General features: G+C 46.4%; 2 protein-coding genes across 4 annotated transcripts; both read left to right on the top strand.

Annotated features, from left to right (window-relative positions):
* Nucleotides 1-424: 424 nt before the first annotated feature.
* On the top strand, nucleotides 425-10571 carry LOC130388225 (angiomotin-like 2a). The gene is made up of 11 exons (XM_056597619.1): nucleotides 425-640; nucleotides 1191-2047; nucleotides 3028-3187; nucleotides 4896-5040; nucleotides 5168-5257; nucleotides 6011-6306; nucleotides 6712-6887; nucleotides 7147-7248; nucleotides 7388-7590; nucleotides 7963-8094; nucleotides 8503-10571. Exons 2-11 carry the CDS (start codon nucleotides 1254-1256, stop codon nucleotides 8586-8588), a joined length of 2184 nt encoding a protein of 727 aa, XP_056453594.1. The 5' UTR covers nucleotides 425-640; nucleotides 1191-1253; the 3' UTR covers nucleotides 8589-10571.
* A 2288-nt stretch (nucleotides 10572-12859) lies between these two features.
* Nucleotides 12860-19642, top strand: LOC130388228 (zinc finger and SCAN domain-containing protein 26-like). Of its 3 annotated transcripts, XM_056597628.1 has the most exons (5): nucleotides 13078-13159; nucleotides 13925-13995; nucleotides 14606-14701; nucleotides 15868-15979; nucleotides 16832-19642. In XM_056597628.1, the coding sequence occupies exons 2-5, from the start codon at nucleotides 13940-13942 to the stop codon at nucleotides 18257-18259; spliced, it is 1692 nt and encodes a 563-aa protein (XP_056453603.1). In that variant the 5' UTR covers nucleotides 13078-13159; nucleotides 13925-13939; the 3' UTR covers nucleotides 18260-19642. The 3 variants fall into 3 exon arrangements, with proteins under 3 accessions (XP_056453602.1, XP_056453601.1, XP_056453603.1); XM_056597627.1 differs by lacking the exon at nucleotides 13925-13995 and having other exon boundaries at nucleotides 12860-13159; XM_056597626.1 differs by having other exon boundaries at nucleotides 13066-13995.
* The last annotated feature ends 548 nt before the right edge of the window (nucleotides 19643-20190 follow it).

Below are 20190 nucleotides of genomic sequence, written 5' to 3'. Positions count from 1 at the left end.
ACACACACACACACACACACACACACACACACACACACACACACACACACACACTCATGAACCCAATCACACACACACACACACACACACACACACACACACACACACACACACACACACACACACACACACACACACACACACACACACACACACACACACACTCTTTCAAAACACCTAAAGAGTAAAGAAATAAATAGCTAAGGAACATGTTGCTTTTTATTCAAGCACCAATGTTTGGCAGTCATTGCATTATTGCATTATTTGAGTATGCCTGGATACATATCCACTCTTAGTCATGGTAATAAATGAACATTTGCAGTCCATTCCGCCTCCTCCCCCTCCCATTGGAACCGTGCGGTTTTACGCTTTTGATCGTCGAGGGACCTCGCGCTTCGCATTCCTCGCATTCCGCTCTCCCTCCCTCCCTCCTCGGTTACTTATTATCGCCGCTCTCTACGCAACCATTTCAGAGTAGACCAGGGCAGCCAGCACGGAGACACAAGCCGCGCGTCCGACTCGGCGACACGGAGGATGTACACTATTTGAGGTCCGCGGAAACCCTTTTGGAAATAGTGGATTATTAAAAATAAGTGTTTCGAGTCCCCAAACTTTTCGTCCAGGATGAAAGCGTGAGCTGGTGAGTCGGTCCTGGTGGTTTTTATGTTCAACTGAAGCAAATAGATGATTAGGTTATTATTTTCACAATGTGATGTATCAACGGGTAATGAGTGACGACACTTGGCTCTTTAGAGGATTTGGTGAAGGAGTTTTATTCTGTAGGGTTTTCTGCCGTTTTGCTCCCCCGTGAGATAGAAACGTACTTTGACATGCGGTGGGACATCTCTCCACAACATCTGAATGTCGCTGTTTAGTAAAGTTAGGCTTTACGGATTGAATAGCCATTACAGAACCTCAATATTGCTACATAAGCTACAATCAGCTTGATTTCCATCATATCCGTCATCCAATGTCTGATTTATATTATTTTATCAATGAACATTAAAAATATAAAGCCAATTAACCTTGCTGAACAAATTGCCTAATTTCATTTTGTGATAGCCTGCTAGAGCTTCAATTACAGCTTTTAAACTAAAGACCGTCTACAATCATACATTTGTGTATTATTAAATGAATATGAACTTGTTCTTAACTTATATCATCTACTCCCACCTTCCATTATGTGACAGGTTCACAGCTGCTTCCAGAACACCACCAGACAGACCCACCCCTCCACACACCCTCAGCCCATCATGACGTCCACAGAGGAGCCGTCCGGCACGGTCCTCCACCGGCTGATCCAGGAGCAGCTCCGCTACGGCAACCCCACAGACACACGCACCTTACTGGCCATCCAGCAGCAGGCTCTGCGCGGAGGCAGCGGCGGCGGCGGCGGAAGCGCGCCCGGCAGCCGGCCCAGCAGCGGAGGGGACGCGGCCCGGAGCCCGCGCTCCTCCCTGGAGAGCCTGACCCAGGAGGACGGCGGCGGCGGCGGCGGCGGCGGCGGCGGCGGCGGCGGCCAGTACCCCCAGCTCTCCGCCCGGCAGGAGCCCCAGGGCCAGGAGCACCAGGGGGACTACCCGCACTCGGAGAGCAGCTACACGCTGTACCAGCTGCACGGCGAGGAGCTGCCCACCTACGAGCAGGCCAAGGCCCAGTCCCAGTACCTGGCCGCGCACCACTGGGCCCCGGCCGCCCAGCTGGCGGTGGCGGGCCCCCTGAAGGAGCTCCACGAGGGCGCCTACCTGCGCGAGGGGGACTTCCACGCCGAGGCGGACCCGGCGGAGCAGAAGAGGGGCCACGCGCGGTCGCTGAGCGAGCGCCGCATGCAGATGAACCTGGAGAGGAGCCACGCCGAGGCCAAGGCGGACGCCATGAAGAGCTCCTCCCACAGCTACCCGGAGCTGTTCTACTACCACCAGCCCCAGGCACCCCCCCAGCCGGGCTCCGGGCCCGGCCAGGACCAGCGCAGCCCGCCCCCAGAGTACTGTGCCCCCCCGCAACAGCCCCAAGGATTTGTACCCCTGGAGCAAGAGCCCATGCACAGGTACACGGAGGACGCAGTGTGGTTGCGTGTTATTTTTTTTCTTTCTTCTCCACCACCGTGAATGGGGTGGGTGGATCGCGTCATCTCCGGCGTTTTCCGTTGAATTTCTTTTCAATTTGGGGCGTCTGCTGGTGATCGTCTCCTCGAGAGGGTTATTGTGTCTGGTAGCGTGTAAACACACCGTTGGTTACCGCTCCTCCTCTGATTCACACCCGGGCCTCCCAATTCCCCCCGGGCTCAAATATCTCCTCCGTGGGGGAACGGTTGTAGCATACCTGAGCTCCGCCGCAGGAACACGGTGTAGGAGGTGTAGTTTAGGCCCAACATGGACACTGTCGTCAGGACGCCCAGCATTGAGCATTTGTTGCCTACAGGGATGGCTTACTGCTGGAGGAATATTGAGAATTGTATCTCCCCGGCAAGCAAACTCTTAATGGGGGGCAAGAGGTTTTTAGTGTGTGTGTGTGTGTGTGTGTGTGTGTGTGTGTGTGTGTGTGTGTGTGTGTGTGTGTGTGTGTGTGTGTGTGTGTGTGTGTGTGTGTGTGTGTGTGTGTGTGTGTGTGTGTGTGTGTGTGCGTGGGGTGTCCCTCCTCCTCAAGGTGTTGACATTCTTCGGCCAGAGGAGTCGGCTCGTCTGCTTGCGGACGGTCTAAAATAGGGGATGGCTGGGTGTTCATGTGATATTTCAGATGCCTCGCTCCAATGCATTCCTTTCTCACATCCATGCTACTCAGTATAGCAAGCCAGTGGAGGGAGGGGGGCCCGGTTGGTGTTTATGATTAATGTAGGCAGATATAACTGCTGTTGTTAATGCCTTTCTATTTCCTCCCTCTTGGGTGACGTGAGGAATCCGATAGGCTAGTCTTTGACCGCATGTCATTTCATACGTGAATTTATTTGAGATGCAAAACTAAATATATCGTACATATGTCGCCACCTACTTATGCTAACTGCTCCCGCATCAATTTGTCTTAATGTAGGTATGGCCAGAACTGTCCGCAGAGCGATATGCTGTGCTACAACACACTGCCCCCTGCTGGCCTGGAGGAGCCCAGCCAGGTAGAGCTGCTGCTGATGGAGAACGATAGGCTGAGGCAGGAGCTGGAGAGCCACCGGGAGAAGTCCGGCCGCATCCACAAGGTAAGAGACAACATGGCCGCCAATGGGGACAAATCTCAAAGTCGAAATTATTTTGGAAATATTGTTTACGGTGTACGACCCAACCAAGGGATGTCATCTTTTTATTTTGTATCAATAAGAACATTCGTCACAACCCGCGTTGATATTTTCCTGTAAACGTTAACACGTTGGACTTTTTAATGACAGTAAAAGTCGCCCACAACAGGCTTAGGGAGGGTAAAACAAACACTTTCCAGTTGAATCACACCGGTTGCAGTGTTGTCACACCAAACAACGTGACCTCACTCCCTGTATTTACACCTCGAACCCAAGGCATGCTGCAGCATACCGCTCGCTAGCCATTGTCACCTGTCTAGAAGGAAACTGGAGCCTAGCAAACAGTTGTCAGCCAGACATCTGACCCCAGGCACACTCCCTCATCTGCCCTAGAGAAATGCACTCAACAGCTGCTCACTTCCCCCCCCTCAAGACACACAATCCCCTCTCTTGTACACCCGGGACCCAGAGAAAGTGTGTTTTCTGCATTCATGCCATTTTTGTTTTGGTATTTTTGAGAGCTTCTTGGGAGGGAGAGAAAGCAAAAGAGAGACGGCTTCATAAAAGATGGATGTTCCACTGAAGTCGTGTCTCCACGGCCCTTTCACACACTTCCCTCCTTTATACATTAATTGTTTTACATTACCTCATTCAAATTCCTGGGAGTCAGATTCTTCTTCTAACGTAACACACCCACACCCACACACACACACTCTCACTCCGATTGTTCTCATTGTTCGCTCAGCCAACAAAACGGCCAAGCCCTCTCAATCGTTCACGATCACAACAAAGCCCGGCTCGCTGGGCTCGGTTCAGCACACCACAACACTTGACATGGACTGCAACCCGAGTCCCAATACGCTTACATCACCCAAAAAACCTGTGCCTTGACTCAGCCCTTAAGAATGATAATTGCCACAGTTGGAAAGTTTTTCTTCTCCCTCTCTCTCTGCCTCTGCCGGGGCCACAGCCCTGGGTAAACATGCCAGTGTGACTGCCGTAATGGTGGGCGTCGCTGGAGCTGTTTCCACAAACCCAGGCACAGGCATGCACACCTTTTCCCGCACTGGCAGCCTTCCCGAAAAAGAGCAAGAGCGGCCTTTGTGTGTTTATGTGTGTGTGTTTGTGTGTGTGTGTGTGTGGGTGTGTGTGTGCACGCCCGCACCTGGAACTAGGCCTGTTGCCCCAAAGGAATGCAGATACAGATCAGAGCTGGCAAGGAGTGGTGCGGACTGAAATTCCGCACTCGTGATTATATAAAGAAAATATTACAATTCGGTGTAATTATGTGTGGGGGCCACCTTTACTTCTTAAATCTCTGGAAGTGATAATCCTATCCGATTATTGTTTAAAACTAAACCTTCGCAATATGCTTGTTTGCATGGGTGTTGGTCTAACATTCATGCTAAACATGCTAGTGTTAATCATTTAGAAGGAAAGGGGGAAAAATTACATAAAACCCGTTAATACATCCGTCAAACATTGCGTCAAGCAACATTCACACTAAATTCTTTATTCATCAAATTAATTTTGTTTCATAAATGAGGCAATTCACGTGAAATGGGAAAAACTGCAGAATACAATGATGTACGTTCTTCAGTTGAATTTGAAGTCTCTCAGCCACCAGATCCCTATATTATGTATCCTTAATTTCTCTCTCGTCCGCCTCCAGTTGGAGCAGGAGATCCAGCGTATATCGGAGGCCTACGAGACCCTGATCCAGGGCAGCGGCAAGCGGGAGACCCTGGAGCAGACCCTCAGGAAGAGGCTGGTGGCCGAGATCCGGAGGCTGCAGGACTTCAACCGGGACCTGAGAGGTGAGCGCCCCCCACACAACCGCCGTGACGCTAGGAAGGAGACGCTCAATCGCTAAGTGGTATTTTAAGGATTATAAAAAAAAATGACTAACGGTATTCCGGTGGAATCTCTTTTTTTCATTTTCAGAAAACTTGGAGAATGCTCGAACGCACGTCGCAAAGGAAGTGGAGGCCGCCGACCACAACCAGCACATCATGGCCAAACTCCTCGAGCAGAGTGAGTTTATCTGTCGTCCCGTCCGGTTTGATTCCTCTCTCTCTCTCTCTCTCCGTCTCTTGCTGGATATTCTCTCCCTGCTCCTCCTTCATGATATACATTCACGATATGGATTCAGTGGTTGGAAGTTAACATGGGTGGGGGAATGGGGGGTGGGCATTAGGCACATCCCGCATGCAGGAATTTTTCACTTGCGTCAACCCCTCGGCTTGCTTGGTAAGTAGCCTTAACGGAGAGAGAGAGAAATTGCAAATCATAATGGAAAAAAAAGTGCAGTGGAACCAAAATCCTGGAAAAAGTAGTTCTAAATCAGTAGTTGTTGGTGTGGCCATTTTGAACAATGTGCTCGTGCTGTTATGTGGGTCAAAGGGATGCACCCGCCACAACCTCCCCCTGAACACCCTTCCTCTTCCCCTTCCCTTCCCCCGTCCTCTCTCCGTAATCCGCTAGCGCTCGGGTCCATAGCTGCATCCGAGCGGCCCCAGGAGAAGCGGCTTGTTTGCGCAACCTCAATGGGAGGAAGTGGGAGTGATGCATGCGGCCCACTTTCTCTATAACAGGAAATGCTTCAGATGCTCAACAATTGGGATCCCAGTGTTTCCCCGGTCCGAACCTCCCTTCGCCCTTCTCGGCTTTCCCTCTCCTCCGACTCGGGATCTCGACAGGGTTATCTAAACACTGCGTTCACGACGACGTAAACGCGTGCTGAATAATGACCCTAACCCCTTCCTCCTCTTCCTCTCCCCCCTCCAGACGAAGAGCAGAACTTTGAGCGGGAGCGCGTGGAACGCGAGCTGCAGCGCCTCCGGGCGGCGGCCGAGGAGCAGAGCGTGCGCTCGGAGCAGGTGGAGCAGGCGCTGGCGGCGTCACGCGGGCGTGGCCACCAGCTGGAGGAGGAGCTGAGGAAGAAGAGGGCGTACGTGGAGAAGGTGGAGCGCCTGCAGGGCGCCCTGGCCCAGCTGCAGGCCACCTGCGAGAAGCGGGAGAACCTGGAGATGAGGCTGAGGACGCGGCTGGAGCAGGAGCTCCGGAGCCTGAGGGCCCAGCAGGTAAACAGTTGGAGCTCAACGGAGAACACGCACTGGATCACGGGTAGCCGTCGGATCATTTACACCTCGGCTCCTTGTCAGAAGAAAGAGAAACAATAGATCGCCGTGGTTACAGTAAGGATGTTCATAGAACCAAGTGCCAAGCACTCACAATTGCTAGGTTAACCCATTCCCCGAATACCACAATGCTAGCTAGGATAAGACGCTACACAATGATAGGTACTATTTGTGCAAGGACATGCAACATACAATAAGAGGAGTAATGCATGGGGATTAAATGCAGTTTAGAAATCTTTGTGGCATGCGGCCATGTTGAACTGTTACTTTATGAACTGACCCAGCGATTTCTCTCCGTGTTTGACCTAACCCCTGTCTCTCTCTCCCTCTCTCTCCTTCTCCCTACAGAGGCAGTCCCAGCCCCCCGGTGTGACGGTGGGATCGCTGCACGAGCGGCTGCGGGAGCGCGAGGAGCGTGTGCTGGCCCTGGAGGCCGACACGGTCCGCTGGGAGCAGAAGTACCTGGAGGAGAGCACCATGAGGCAGTTCGCCATGGAGGTGGCCGCCACCGCCGCCGCCCAGAGGTACGTCGCCCCCCCGTCCGGCCTGAGAGAGAGTCGAACACACTGGAACACATTGGTTCTGTGTTTATGGGGAACGGTCCTAGTCGTACTGGAGGAACTTTGCGTTGCAAACCGCGCCGTCTATGCGGATCAAAACCGTACTAAACCCTAACGGCTGTGTGTGCCACACTTTAGATCTTTATGTTCATCCAAAATGTATTCAAACGGGGGACAAGCGGACACGATTTTTTATGCTGTTCTTTTTTTTCCTATTTCACAGAGACACCACCATCATCAACCATTCTCCCTGCCACTCCTCCAACAACAGCTTCAACGAGGACCTCCCAGCCACCGACTTCCGGAACCAGGAGATGGAGAACAGGTGAATAATTCATTAGAAAACAACCGACGATTCCATATAGTGTAGTGAAGCATGACAGGGAATGCTCTCTGCTGTTAATGTTCACGCGGAAGCTGGTCAACGTTAACGTTCCTCGTCTCTCTGGATGTTCTCCCGCCAGGATCCGAGCTCTGTACGCTGAGATCCTGGAGAAAGACGCGGTGATCAAGATCTTCCGTCAACGGCTGCATCCGGACCAGGGCAGGAAGGACGGGCCGTGCCCGCGATACGGTCTCCCCAAGGGGGGCGGGTTGGGGGCACCTCTGAGACCCGCCTCCTCCACGCCTGCTATAAGCATCGCTACGTGTACGTCCAAGAGCAGAGGTAAGGGCCCTGTTTTTTCCTTTCTTTCTTTTTTCGGTTCCTTTAACCAAAGCCCCTGTTCATAATCTGACCTCCTGTAAATTATCAGACAGTTGGTTGTTGACACTCACTCACTCACTCACTCACTCCCTAACTCTCTCAAGTAAACACCCACCGACTCACTCTCTCAAGAAAACACACACACACATGTACGCACGCACGCACGCACACACACACACACACACACTACAGGTCACACACACAATTCAACTATGTAGACATTAGTATTCACTCTGAAAGCTTTAATCCTCCCTTAATCTCACTTTTGTTAAGCAGAGGAAGTACAGAAAGAAATTCCATTTATTGATGGATATTTACTGTTTGGCCCTCCAGGTAAAAGTCTATCGGACGACCAAACCTCGTCTCCCCGGCTGTTCTCAGCACAATCTGAACCTGGTTCCTTGTCTATCCATGAGGAGGGGGTCAAACCCAGCCTGCCCCGGGCTGACAGTCAGCTCCACAGTGGTGAGTACCGTATTCTCTCCCACACACACAACCACAGAAATGCAAAAGGCTAATAATGGTGTGATTGAAGATTTGCCCAAGAACATAATGCAATTTCAGATTTCCACATGCTTATTTATTTTTGTTTGTAAGCTCATTGCTGGATTGTAGTCCTCATTGATTAACCCACACTGGGCCTTGGCCAGCCAATCAAATACCAGCGCTGTAGGTCAGGGTTCAGAATGTGGACCTCGAGGAATGTGCACGAAATGATACAGATCTATCGACTGGGCATATAAACCACTGTCGATCACCTCAACCCCATTTGTCCTATTATTAATCATGCCATGGCTGTTAACACCGTTTGAGGAGTTACTGCTGTTTGTACAAACCTTTATCTCATTATCATTATTATTTTCTCGCCAACAGACAATGACGCGCCAAATAAGTTGCCATTAAACCTGTTCAGGGGATTGGAAGAATTGGATTCGGAGGCGGTGGAAATCTTTATTTAAAGACTGAATGTGGACGACAAAGACGTGGACAAAGAAAAAAGACGAAGCCTACGAAACACTTCAGACACTATGTGGAGCACAAGTTGATTTCATTGATTGTTGTCGTTGTTGGGGCACAAACGGAGGTTGTTTAAGACAGTAATGGCATAATGAAAACAAGCCGAGAGGTCAATGAATGATAGAATGGATGGTTTCACATGCAGGGGACATAGCTGTGCTGTGTCTCTGGCTTTCTCTCCCCCAGCCGGGCTGCTGCAGGCATGCCGTCCGGCCACGGGGAGCTGAAATGTGAATTGTTTGAGGTACTCAAGACAGTATTGTGGATTGTAATAGGGGAAAATGTTCTCAAGAGAGTGTAGGCCAAAATATTTATATAATTGCTGCTTTTTCTAACCCCCCTCCCCCATCCACGTTCCGCCCTCCTTTCTCAACCCAGGGAGTTTAGACGCTTCATTTTATTTAATCTGGTTTCCACATTCCCCAAATATTATCTAGAGCCACTGGCTTTCTCAGATGCGCCTTTTTTAAGACAAGGTTATCTTTGTGGATTCACAACCCGCATTCTGTTACTCCCTAAATGCATGTGACTTAAGTTCATTCCTGCCACTTTGCGGTTCAGAAAAGAGAAAACAAACAAAGATGTCATAAGCTATTTAAACTCGCCAAACTCAAAACAAAGATATCAGAAACTGCGCTGCCTCGCCCGGGTCTTACGGTCTAGGCCGGCCAAAATGCAGGCGTAGAATATTGGAATGGCTGCGTTAAACAAGGACACAGAGGAAACAACAACTGTTTTGTTACATACCTGGTGTCTTTTCAAACTCGGAGGCGCGAGGGAGGGAGGAGGTGGTCAGCGTGGGGCTGAACCATCATCTGTTCCCCTAACTTTATTTGACTTTGTGTGTGCGTGTGTGGTTGTACGTGGTGTGTTTGTGTGCGAGCGCGTGTGTCTGAGTGTTCGATCCCTGACTCGGTGTACCTGCTGGTTCAGGCACCTTTCAGGGATTAAATCTGAAAACCATACTGTTTGGGTTTTGTTTACTGTGAGCTTTGAACTAACAAACAGGACAATTAATATCATATATTTTATACAGATATTTGTATTATTTTAGATATTATAGTGCGATGCCAAAGAGTTTATGTTTGTTTTTTAAATTATGTGCAGACAATCACAGTGATGTCAAATTGTACACCAACCCAAGCAAGTGTTGACTTCAAAACATTCAAGACATTTCTGTGAACTTAACAATAATATGAAGGTTTTAAAATGGAATTCATGCATTTCATTTCAAAAGAAATAAAATATTCTAATATATGAAAAATTCATACTTGTGCTTTGCTTTCCTTTAATTCTATCTTCTTTCCAATAATCAGTTAAAATACACACAGACTTGTGCGCGGTCTCATCCGCTTGGTTTCTTGTTGCGTCTCACTATAACCTGATACAGTTCCTCATGTCTCCAGGCTTCCAAGATGGCCCCCGCTGGGGAGAGGACTCGTGGTTAATGAATGCCAGACCCACATTCTTCTGGGTTCAGATTTCTCGGGTGGCCCGCTCTCTTGTTCTCTCTCCTGGCTTCGGAGAGCATACTGGACATAGATCACATTCTCATGCTGACATGTTACCGTAGACGTGACAAAGGCAGGTTCCTCCCTGGGCTTAAAGGGCGATGCCATTTGAAATTCAAAACAACTTTACTAGCATGTGTGGCATTCTTTATTGTTTTTTTCCCATCGCCTCAGACAGTGAACCGTTGCAAAACACACGCACTTCCAAAGCATTTTCTATTGGAATTATATTTAACAAAAGTAAGGTGTGGGCTGATGGATTTCTGTTTTTGAGGTGATGTTTGATTCTGAACCTTCTCTGTATCATACACCGTCCCCCCCTCTCTGTCAAACAGATAAATGCTGACACACGACAGAGAGCCACGTTCTGTGACCATTGCCAGTTTGGGCCAGTTTCACACCACTGACAATGAGACTTCAAAGTGCAGTAGTGAGGCTGACAATGACATAGAATGTGCTGGAGGAATCAGCACCAGCAGCTGACAACATCAGTAGAATACTCCCATGCCCTGCCACTCATTCCAATGCAAATATGTACATAGGTGTTTGTGTGTGTGTGTGTGTGTGTGTGTGTGTGTGTGTGTGTGTGTGTGTGTGTGTGTGTGTGTGTGTGTGTGTGTGTGCCTGTGCCTGTGCCTGCATGGGTATATTTGTGTGCTTTAAATAGTACTGTAATGAGGAAATTAATACATATGATATATGTGTCCTGTGCCTTTCAAAGCTAAGGTGACTGCTTCTCGACAGAGAAAGATTGGTTAGCATGTGCCCTGCTCTACAGTCCACCCTCTGTAACTCGACCAATTCCTTTCACCTCTGCTTGAGCGGGAACATGATACACACAGGGGCACTTTCCAAAGAGATCAGTGACACAATCATTACTACTACTGCTACCACTAGCGTTTGAAAGAAGTGGTGAGGGTGTCAAGATAAAAATGTTTTCACGCAACAATAACATAAAATTAACATGTATAATATGTATATGTAAAATAACACATAACTCCAATTATAGTTCCAATTATAGTTCATTCATAGGAATGGTGTTGGTGGCACTCTGTATGCACTGAAATAGCCAGATCTGAAAGTCATTGGTTATGGTAACCTCTCACTAACTAAATGATCTTCTTCTTCTTCTTCTTCTTCTTCTTCTTCTTCTTCTTCTTCTTCTTCTTCTTCTTCTTCTTCTTCTTCTTCTTCTTCTTCTTCTTCTTCTTCTTCTTCTTCTTCTTCTTCTTCTTCTTCTTCTTCTTCTTTTTCTTCTTCTGTGTCAGCGCTCTTCTTCTTCTTCTTCTTCTTCTTCTTCTGTGTCAGCGCTCTTCTTCTTCTTCTTCTTCTTCTTCTTCTTCTTCTTCTTCTTCTTCTTCTGTGTCAGCGCTGCATTCATTCGCCTAACCATACTATTTCTAGTGTCGGCGTATAGCCTCTAACCTATATAATCCTAGAGGCTCAGGGGGAAACGTGTACAGCCTGGTGTTGCTGAATAATTACATCGGGGTATGTATGAAATCCATCCCGGCAGGCCTGGACTTGGGGGCAAATTCGGGCCTTATGGAGACAGGAAATTATGGTTGGCAAGATAGCAGGGATGCTTTTGACAGGAGAACTTGTCTGTGAAAACAAAGAACAGGAACTGGCGGTATGCGGTGCCATCAATCTTATTTATGAACTGAAAGAGCTTATCTTGTGTAATGACTGACAACATTTTGACGAGCAGCCAACATTCCTCCGGGAATATGAAAGGCAGTCGACATGTTTCGACTTTGGCTCTCCTTGCCAGAATTAAAAAGGATGAAAAATGAAGGAGCATAAATCAGGTGCAGAGGTAAAATTCCGTTGTACCCGCACATTTTACTGGGAGGGAAACATGTCCATGAGAATTCACCGTGTTTTAGTCTTAATCACAAATAAAATGTTTTCACCAGTCTTTTTTGTTTTCCTGAGAGCCGTGTTCCAATGCCAAGCGGAACTCTGTCATCATGAAGGGAGATGACGGGCATGTGTGTAAACTCAATAAATATTTGTGCTCTCTCAAGCATTTATTACCCCCTTTATAGCCTACAGTTTAGCGACACATTCCTATTTTGCTTCAGGCTTTGAAGTTTCGGCACATTCAGCAATCAGTGATCTCGAATACTGATATCACTGCCAAAGAAAGCCTGAATGCTAGGCAAAATACCCCATCTTATGGTCATGCTTCTGTCCATTGAATTCAAAGTGAAAAGGAAATGCAAATCAAATAATCATCACATTCATTATTAATTGGGAGTGTATCTATTTCTTAAAACGAAAAAACATATAGTGTAAATTGGTATAGGCCCTGTCATGGGGAAAGCGACTTCTCACCACCTGTACACATCCCTGCTTTTGATGTATGAGGATATCATTATTTTCAGGCTTAATTGAACTATTCAATATCTTTGAATACTGACATGATATTATACTGGGACTTCACCATAGAGCATGCCTGGTCCTAACTCTAAATCATTTGTAAATATCCTATTGAAATGTCAATTAATTTTTTTATGTATTGATGACAGTTTTGGGCATATTGAAGCCATTCAGTTTTTTTAAATTGGATTTTCAGTAGATCATCTAAAAGGAGTAGATTGAAGATAGTTAGATGACATTAGGTCGACAGTGTGTTATCTCAATCTGAACACAGAGACACATGGCTCAGCAGCCCCAAAGGCTGCACCAGCGACTGCACCGGAAGACCACCAAAATGAAGAAGCGGAAGTGGTTGAATGAATGCATGCCGTGGCTGGAACGATGGAAGAAAAAAAACAAAAGTTACCACTGCCACCGTTACTTGCCCCGGTTCATCCTTTTAAAAAGGCAAGAAAAAGAAAGACAGAAAATGAAAAGGCAGCAACAAAAAAAAAGTTGGAGGATGCTCGAGGAAAAACGAGAATAAATATTGGAATCGCTTTTCAGCGATGGCGACAGCTGAGGGAGTTGAATGGCCTGAAAAGTGACGCAATAGTTGCCGTTTTTCTCTTGGACAGGTAAGCTTTCGTCTTGTTTCCTGTTTATTTTATATTTGTGTTCAGAAGAAGTCCTGCCAACGAAGCTATTTATGTGGCGTTAGGGGACGTTGTATGGTTCAGTTTCTCAAATGCACAGGGTTATGGAGAATTTAAATTCACAATCCGGCCCAGTAGATGGCAGTATATGCACTTTTTATGTTGTTATGAAATAATGAAGAAGAGGTGTAAGAGGCATAAAAAGAAGACGCAACAAAAACAAAATATGCAACATGGCCGGGCTAAGTACTACACCTACGGTTGTGATATGTCGCTATTTTAAAGATGGTGTAGATAAGATTCAAGTTTAGTGTAATCCGTTAGAAATGTCCGAGCCATCCGTTATCTATTAGTGAGAAAAATGCTCTGTGAGAATATCAGTTCTGTTTAATTGCGTCTGGCTCTGTATGACACCATTTAGATGTTGACAGCTCCCGGCTCAATTCTGACGTTTGGCTTCAGGGAAGAGAATCCCTTATTGGTTTGGGGACTCTGTTTACCCTGTCAATCACAAGCGCGGCATTACCACAGAACTGCCATATCTCCACCACAACTGCTTGAATGCAGAACATCCCAATGGCAGAGGAACGTGCAAATAAAATTCCAATTGCACCTTTACAAACTACAGCTTACACAGCAAAGCAACCGAAGAAAAGAAAGGCAAAAAACGAAAAACACATTGGGAAGAAAAGGGAATCTGATAGAGCCAGGAATAAAACGAGGGTCAACATTGGTATCGCTTTTCAGCCATGGCGAGAGCTTATGGAGTTGAAGGGGATGAAGAGTGATTCCCAAATGGCTCTTTTTCTTCTCGACAGGTACATTTATCTTTTTAAAATAATAAATATTCAATAAATGTTTCAATAAACGAGACCGTTTTTGTGTTGCAACCTGTGTAAGATGATGGTAGTGGTTATGCTTGGAGCGGTGTGTAGAATCAGGCACCAACATCAAGGAACGTTGTACTGTTTATATTTTCAACAAACAAAAATACAAAAATGTAAAAAGCAATAGCAACGAAAGATAAACAGAGAAAACATGTGATGGACAATATGTGGGGCTTTTGCGAAGGGCCGCCAAGATAACATAGTGACATCAGAATGGTATCTGTGGTACTGTGGTTCCATCTTGGATGTGGTGGGCCCACTTATCCCCCTGCTGCAATTGACACCCTGGTTTATCACTCATGCTCACAAAGCAGTAGAACAGAACTGTAACAGACTGGCCTATAGAAATGCAAAACATTCTTTATGCATATTTCTCTCCCTGTCCTAGTAAGATGGCATGGAACAGATGACAAAGCAGTGTGGCTTCAGGAACGGCATACTAACAAATTGCAATCAAAGTTGTCTTAAAAAGCCTTGCATGCAACCTGTCTATACCCTTCCTGCAGAAACCTTTTTCTAAATGTAACTGCTTGTTTTGCAGCTACGAGCAAAAGCAGACGTTCACGTCTTACAAACGGGGACCGGGAAAACGAGGTCCCCCGGTTTCTCCCATCGGTGAAGAGTCTCTTTCAGACGGGTGAGAATAATTGACCAGCCGGCTGTTCTTTGCAGGACATGTTTGTTACTTCATCATTACTACATTTTACTACAGGATTTAACTGCTAATCAGACATAGTTCAGCCAAAGAGAAGGTAAGTTCCTCCGTTGAGCCGTCCTGATGAGACAAAATCTTCCTCTGTTTTGCCATTCTCACATCTGAGATACAGCAGGTTTTGATTATCTTGTGCAGACTATCACACTTTACGATCACTGGAAACCAATGTAACTCACAAAGTTAGGAAAATACAATTTTGAAACGATCGGCAAACAAATATTAATTGATAAACAGCAACCGGAGGCGTGCATACAACGAAAATAAATAAATAATTAAGTCCAAATGTAACTTCTGTCTTATTTCTTTCTTGGGTTAATCTATTTTCATTGGTCTCATATCAGCTTGTATCATATCTATCTGATCTGATTGACAGCATAACTAGACCAGCCTAGTCGTGGTCCCCAAATTACTTAACAATTGTATTCATCTACCTATTTTTAATCCCAATCTTAATTTGTGATGCCTCCTCATAGGTTACTGTGTTAGTGTTAAAAATGATAGGTCCTTGTAGCGTTTTCACAAGAACATAATTTTAAAAGCACAAATAGAAAAAAACTCATAGAAATAACAAAACTATTAGCCTGATCTACACACGAATGACCTTTATTGAATAATGTAGACTATCATCAGAGAATGGAGCACAATACAGAGAATCCTACGTATGTTAAATTTGCATTTGCAGCAATGGCAATTCGCCATTTGCTGAGGTCAAAAGTATGTTTTATATTTAAAATTTGTTTGTCTGTGAGTCTAATTTGTTGTAGCACCGTTTCGTTTAATGTATAATCAGAATGGTCTGGTCTTCTACTTGAGAGTCGGTACGTTCTTCCTCTTTGCTAGCCATCCAAAGATATTCTTATTCCATAGAACTATTCTTATTCCATGTGGACCTACAAGTAGGTCCACAACGTACCACCATCTGCTGGCCAAACGACCACATTGCACCCAAAATCAACTGATTCTGAGATGTTTTCTCCATTAACTCCCTCTAGACGATTATGTTGTTACCTCTATACCTCATATTTAACTTGCAACATGCGTTTACATCATGCAGTGTTCTGTTTTCTCGAAACCGCTTGTGTTTGCAGCTCTAAGTTGGGGAAGCTCTCTGATGGTTCGCGCTATACGGTGAAACGACGTGACCGTCTTGGTGACCAGGAGACCCAGGCTGAAGACCTGACCCTGACGACCACCAACATGGTAAGCACCAGGTGTATCAGCAAGCTAATGACCATTGACTATTCAAATAATTGTGGTTCCAGAATGCATACCTTATCAGCCTTTAATCAGAGTTCTCAAATAGGCAGCTGATACATTTGGTTTTCTTTCCTTTGAAATTCCAAATAGAGCAGTGATCAGTCAATTTAAACAGAAATGACCAATAGGCATCGGACAGAATACAGTAGGACAGTATCAAGCAGTGCAAAACCTTCGCAAAATGCACCATAACAAGAGAAAAGTGCCACGGTCTGTGGTCGATAATTATTATTTGAATGATAAAGTATCTTGCAATTTGATGTTCGTCTGTTCACTGCCTCAGGAACTGTCAAAAGTTACTTGCTAAAATATTTGTTTCATGGCTTAAAAACAAAAAAAACGATTTTCACCGTCAATCATACTCTTGTCTTTTACTTTTTTATACTGTACCTTGGTTGTACTCTACCGTGAGAAAATGGTTCTTTCCAAACCCTATCGCTATCTGGTCCGGCTGACTGTGCCAGGCTGGACCATTTAAATCGCTCTTGGCTCTCTAGCGACAAATCAGGGACCTCGTCTCGATTACATGTACACACGTTATCATAGCTCTAATAACTCTTTGACTCCATTGCTTCCTTCTTTGATTGTCATTCTTATCTTTGTGATGGTTTCATACAATAAGAAAATTGCCGTACAGCCATTGGTCTCTGCAATTTTGTGTATCTGCAAGATACAGTGTTTTCACTTTGGTAGTGGCAGGTCATGTGGTGAAATCTACAAATTGAATAAACCCTTCCCCGTGTGTGTTCATTGTGTGTGAGAGAATCGCTAACATCCTTAATCTATATCTTGCAGACTGGCGAAGAGGGATGCACCGAAATAACCTTTGATGTATCGGAGATTAACTTCGCCACTGATGAAGATAGCAGTTGTACAAATGCAGATGAGCAGGAAGAGGGGGAGGAAGAAGAAGTAGAGGAAGAGGAAGAGGAAGAGGAGGAGGAGGAGAGTGATGGCTCAGATCCGGAATGGTGTACAGAGATGTCTGAAACTAATCTGCTGGAGAAAAATGTCTCTGGGGAAAAGGAACTGAACTCAGATTCTAAAGTGCCCAAAAAGGTCCGTGAACTTTGTCCAGAATGTGGTGTGCACTTTAATGTGGCCAAGACTCACACATGCGAGCACAAAATCAAGAAGTTCCCCTGCAATCTTTGTGGCAAGAGGTGCAAGGATGTGGGGGCCCTAAAAAGTCATAGCAGAGTCCATGAGGAAGGCTACGAGCACCTCTGCAAGTTCTGCATGGTGCCTTTTAACACAAGGCTTGATAAATTAGCTCATCAGAGAGCCCACGTCCCCAGTTCAAGGCCCTATAAATGCCCTGATTGTGCGATGACGTTTGCCAAGCTCCGCGAGCGCAATTTCCATTTGAAAGAACACCGGGACCAGAATGTTTCATGCCCCCTTTGTCCTTTGGTCTTCCCGACTGCCCACTGTATAAAGAGACACATGGTGGTGCACACTGGTGTGAAGCCATTTGTGTGCGAGTTCTGTTTTCGTTCCTTCAACCAGCCGGGCCACCTCACATCCCACATGCGCCTGCACACCGGGGAGAAGCCCTACCAGTGCAAGCATTGTGACAAGAGCTTCAATCACAACGTGAGCCTGAAGAGTCATGTTACGCGGTACCACAAAGGAGCCTCTGACTCGGAGCCTATGGGGGACACACCGGAGAAGATGGAACCACCAGGAACCGGTATAGAGGAGGTGAATGAGGAGCTGGTCATCGGAGACACCGAGGATACAGGTGGAGATGTTATCGAAGGAGACCCTAAGCTCAAAGAAGAACCAAAGCATTTTAAGAAGACGTATTATAGGTCCATGGGTAGACCCAAAGGAAGGCCCAAAAGAGACTCTACTACGACGGAGAAAGACTTGATTTCGGCTCTGCGAGGGGAGACCCCGGACCCAACCACAGCAGCTGATACCTCAGAGGAGGGGCATTTGAGGAGAGCCACATCCAAAAACATTGAAAGTGATGGCAGTGACAGGGATCGAACCTCTGAATTTACGGAAGAGGATGAGAAGGAGGAAGCCAAGGTACTGAGGAAGGGCAAGTCGAAAGCCAGCCAGAGACCAAAGTCCTTTGAACATGCAGAGGATGTTTTTGAGAGTGACGCGGACAATGATCCCACAGAGGAGGCTAACGCGACACAAACGAGGCCTCAAACGGCAGGGAAAACAGGACGACGTAGAGGAAGGCCAAGGAAAAATCCAGTTGTCTGAGAGTCATGATTCTGAAGTATTACATTTTTTAATGCCTACAGGAAAAACTAGATTCGCCAGAACTGATTGGGTACAAGCAAGTTGGTAATTGCCTTTACTCTAAGATAACTGGATTGATAAGAATATTGCAATTTTATATGAAATATAAATATTTGATGTGAGCCGAGATTGTATTGTTGTAGCCAAAGAAGAAAATATTTTTTGGCGATGAATGTGTTTTTGATTCGAGATAATCAAGTTTATCAAACAATTTGCCTTTTAGAATATTTGTTGAGCCGTCTTCCTGGGACTATACCGTAGAAAATATAGAAATGTATTATTGAATTAGAAATTGTTTTCATTTGGTTCGATGCTCTCGACATTTTTGTTTGTCTTACATTCTGTAACATCACATCCAAGTGCATTTTTGATCTGCACATTAACTTAACATCAACTTTACTCATGAACAAGTCTAGCAGTAAGTCAAGAAATTTCAAAAATAATTATTTGAACTATTCGCTATACTTTTCCCTCAGATAGATTTGCTTGGGGATCCAACCTGCACATTGCTCTTTAACAATACAATGCTATGATATAGAATAACATTATTTTACACACTTATTCCCTTACTTACAGTTTAATATTGTGAACTGTTACTTGTTACCGAAAGTATAAACCGGAAAATCTGTAACATTGGTTTCTGTCTTCCTTCTATAAATTCTGTATTTTTTACTTACGATTTTTTTTACTTACGAACATTGCTACTAATCAGTGCAATTTAGGTCAGGGTGACCCCTGACCTGAAAAACTTGCTGAATCTGAAAAAAAAAAGGGCTATTGCATCTGGGGATAAAGAGGAATTAAGGAGAGTGCAAAAGGATGTGAAGAGGGAAATAAGAAGGGGAAAGGACAACTACAGGAGGAAACTGGAGGAGCGCCTTCAGAGTAACAATGTCAGGGAGGCCTGGAGGGTTTTGACAAATATCTCAGGCCATAGCAAAGTAGGAGGAGGTAGTGGACCTGAAGATGGGGACAGGGAGTGAGCTAATAACTTAAATCAATTTTTTAACCGATTTGATACGGAGGCATCCGGTACCACTCAAGACCCCGTCCACCAGAGCCCAGTCCAATCGGCACCACCAGCCTACACCACCAGCCTGTTCTTCTCTGGGGTAACCCCCCACTTCCCTCCCCCCACTTGTCCATCTCCACCTCCAGTAGTGCTCTTCACTTCACGTAACCCCTCCCCCACTCACTCAGGGCGTGTCTTTCCAGCCTGCGGGGGTCTCACCTCTCCCCCCGGCCTACCCAGAACTAGAGATCAGGTGAGAGATGTGTTTAGGAGGATGAAGGTGAGGAAGGCTACGGGTCCTGACGGGATTAGCCCCAGACTGCTTAGGGACTCGTGCTGATCTTTCAGTTAATTTTAACATCAACCTGGGTCTGGGGAGAGTCCCAATCCTGTGGGAGGCTTCCTGTGTTGTCCCTGTCCCCAAGACAGCGCACTCCAGGGAGCCCAACCACTTCAGGCCAGTGGCTCTGACATCACATCTAATGAAGGCCTTGGAGAGGATTGTGCTGAACTACCTCCTCTGCCTGGTGGGCAGTGAGCGGGACCCCCTCCAGTTCGCGTACCGACCAGGAGTCGGTGTGGAGGATGCAATAATCCTCCTCCTCCACCGTTCGCTCTCTCACCTGGAGAAAAGTTGGAAGGAGCGGGGGTCGACCCGTCCTCTTGCCGCCTGGATCATTGACTACCTCACCAACAGACCACAGTACGTGAGGCTGCGTGGCTGTGAGTCGGATGTGGTACTCTGCAGCACGGGGACCCCACAAGGAACTGGGCTCTCCCCCCTTTCTCTTCACGCTGTACACTTCGGACTTCAGATATATTACGGACAGTTGTCACCTCCAGAAGTTCTCAGATGACACAGCAATTGTTGGCTGTGTTA

The sequence above is a fragment of the Gadus chalcogrammus genome, chromosome 8, assembly GCF_026213295.1.
Source record: "Gadus chalcogrammus isolate NIFS_2021 chromosome 8, NIFS_Gcha_1.0, whole genome shotgun sequence".
NCBI lineage: Eukaryota > Metazoa > Chordata > Actinopteri > Gadiformes > Gadidae > Gadus > Gadus chalcogrammus.
Note: the sequence above shows the minus strand (reverse complement) of the source record. Positions and strands in the feature narration are given on the sequence as shown.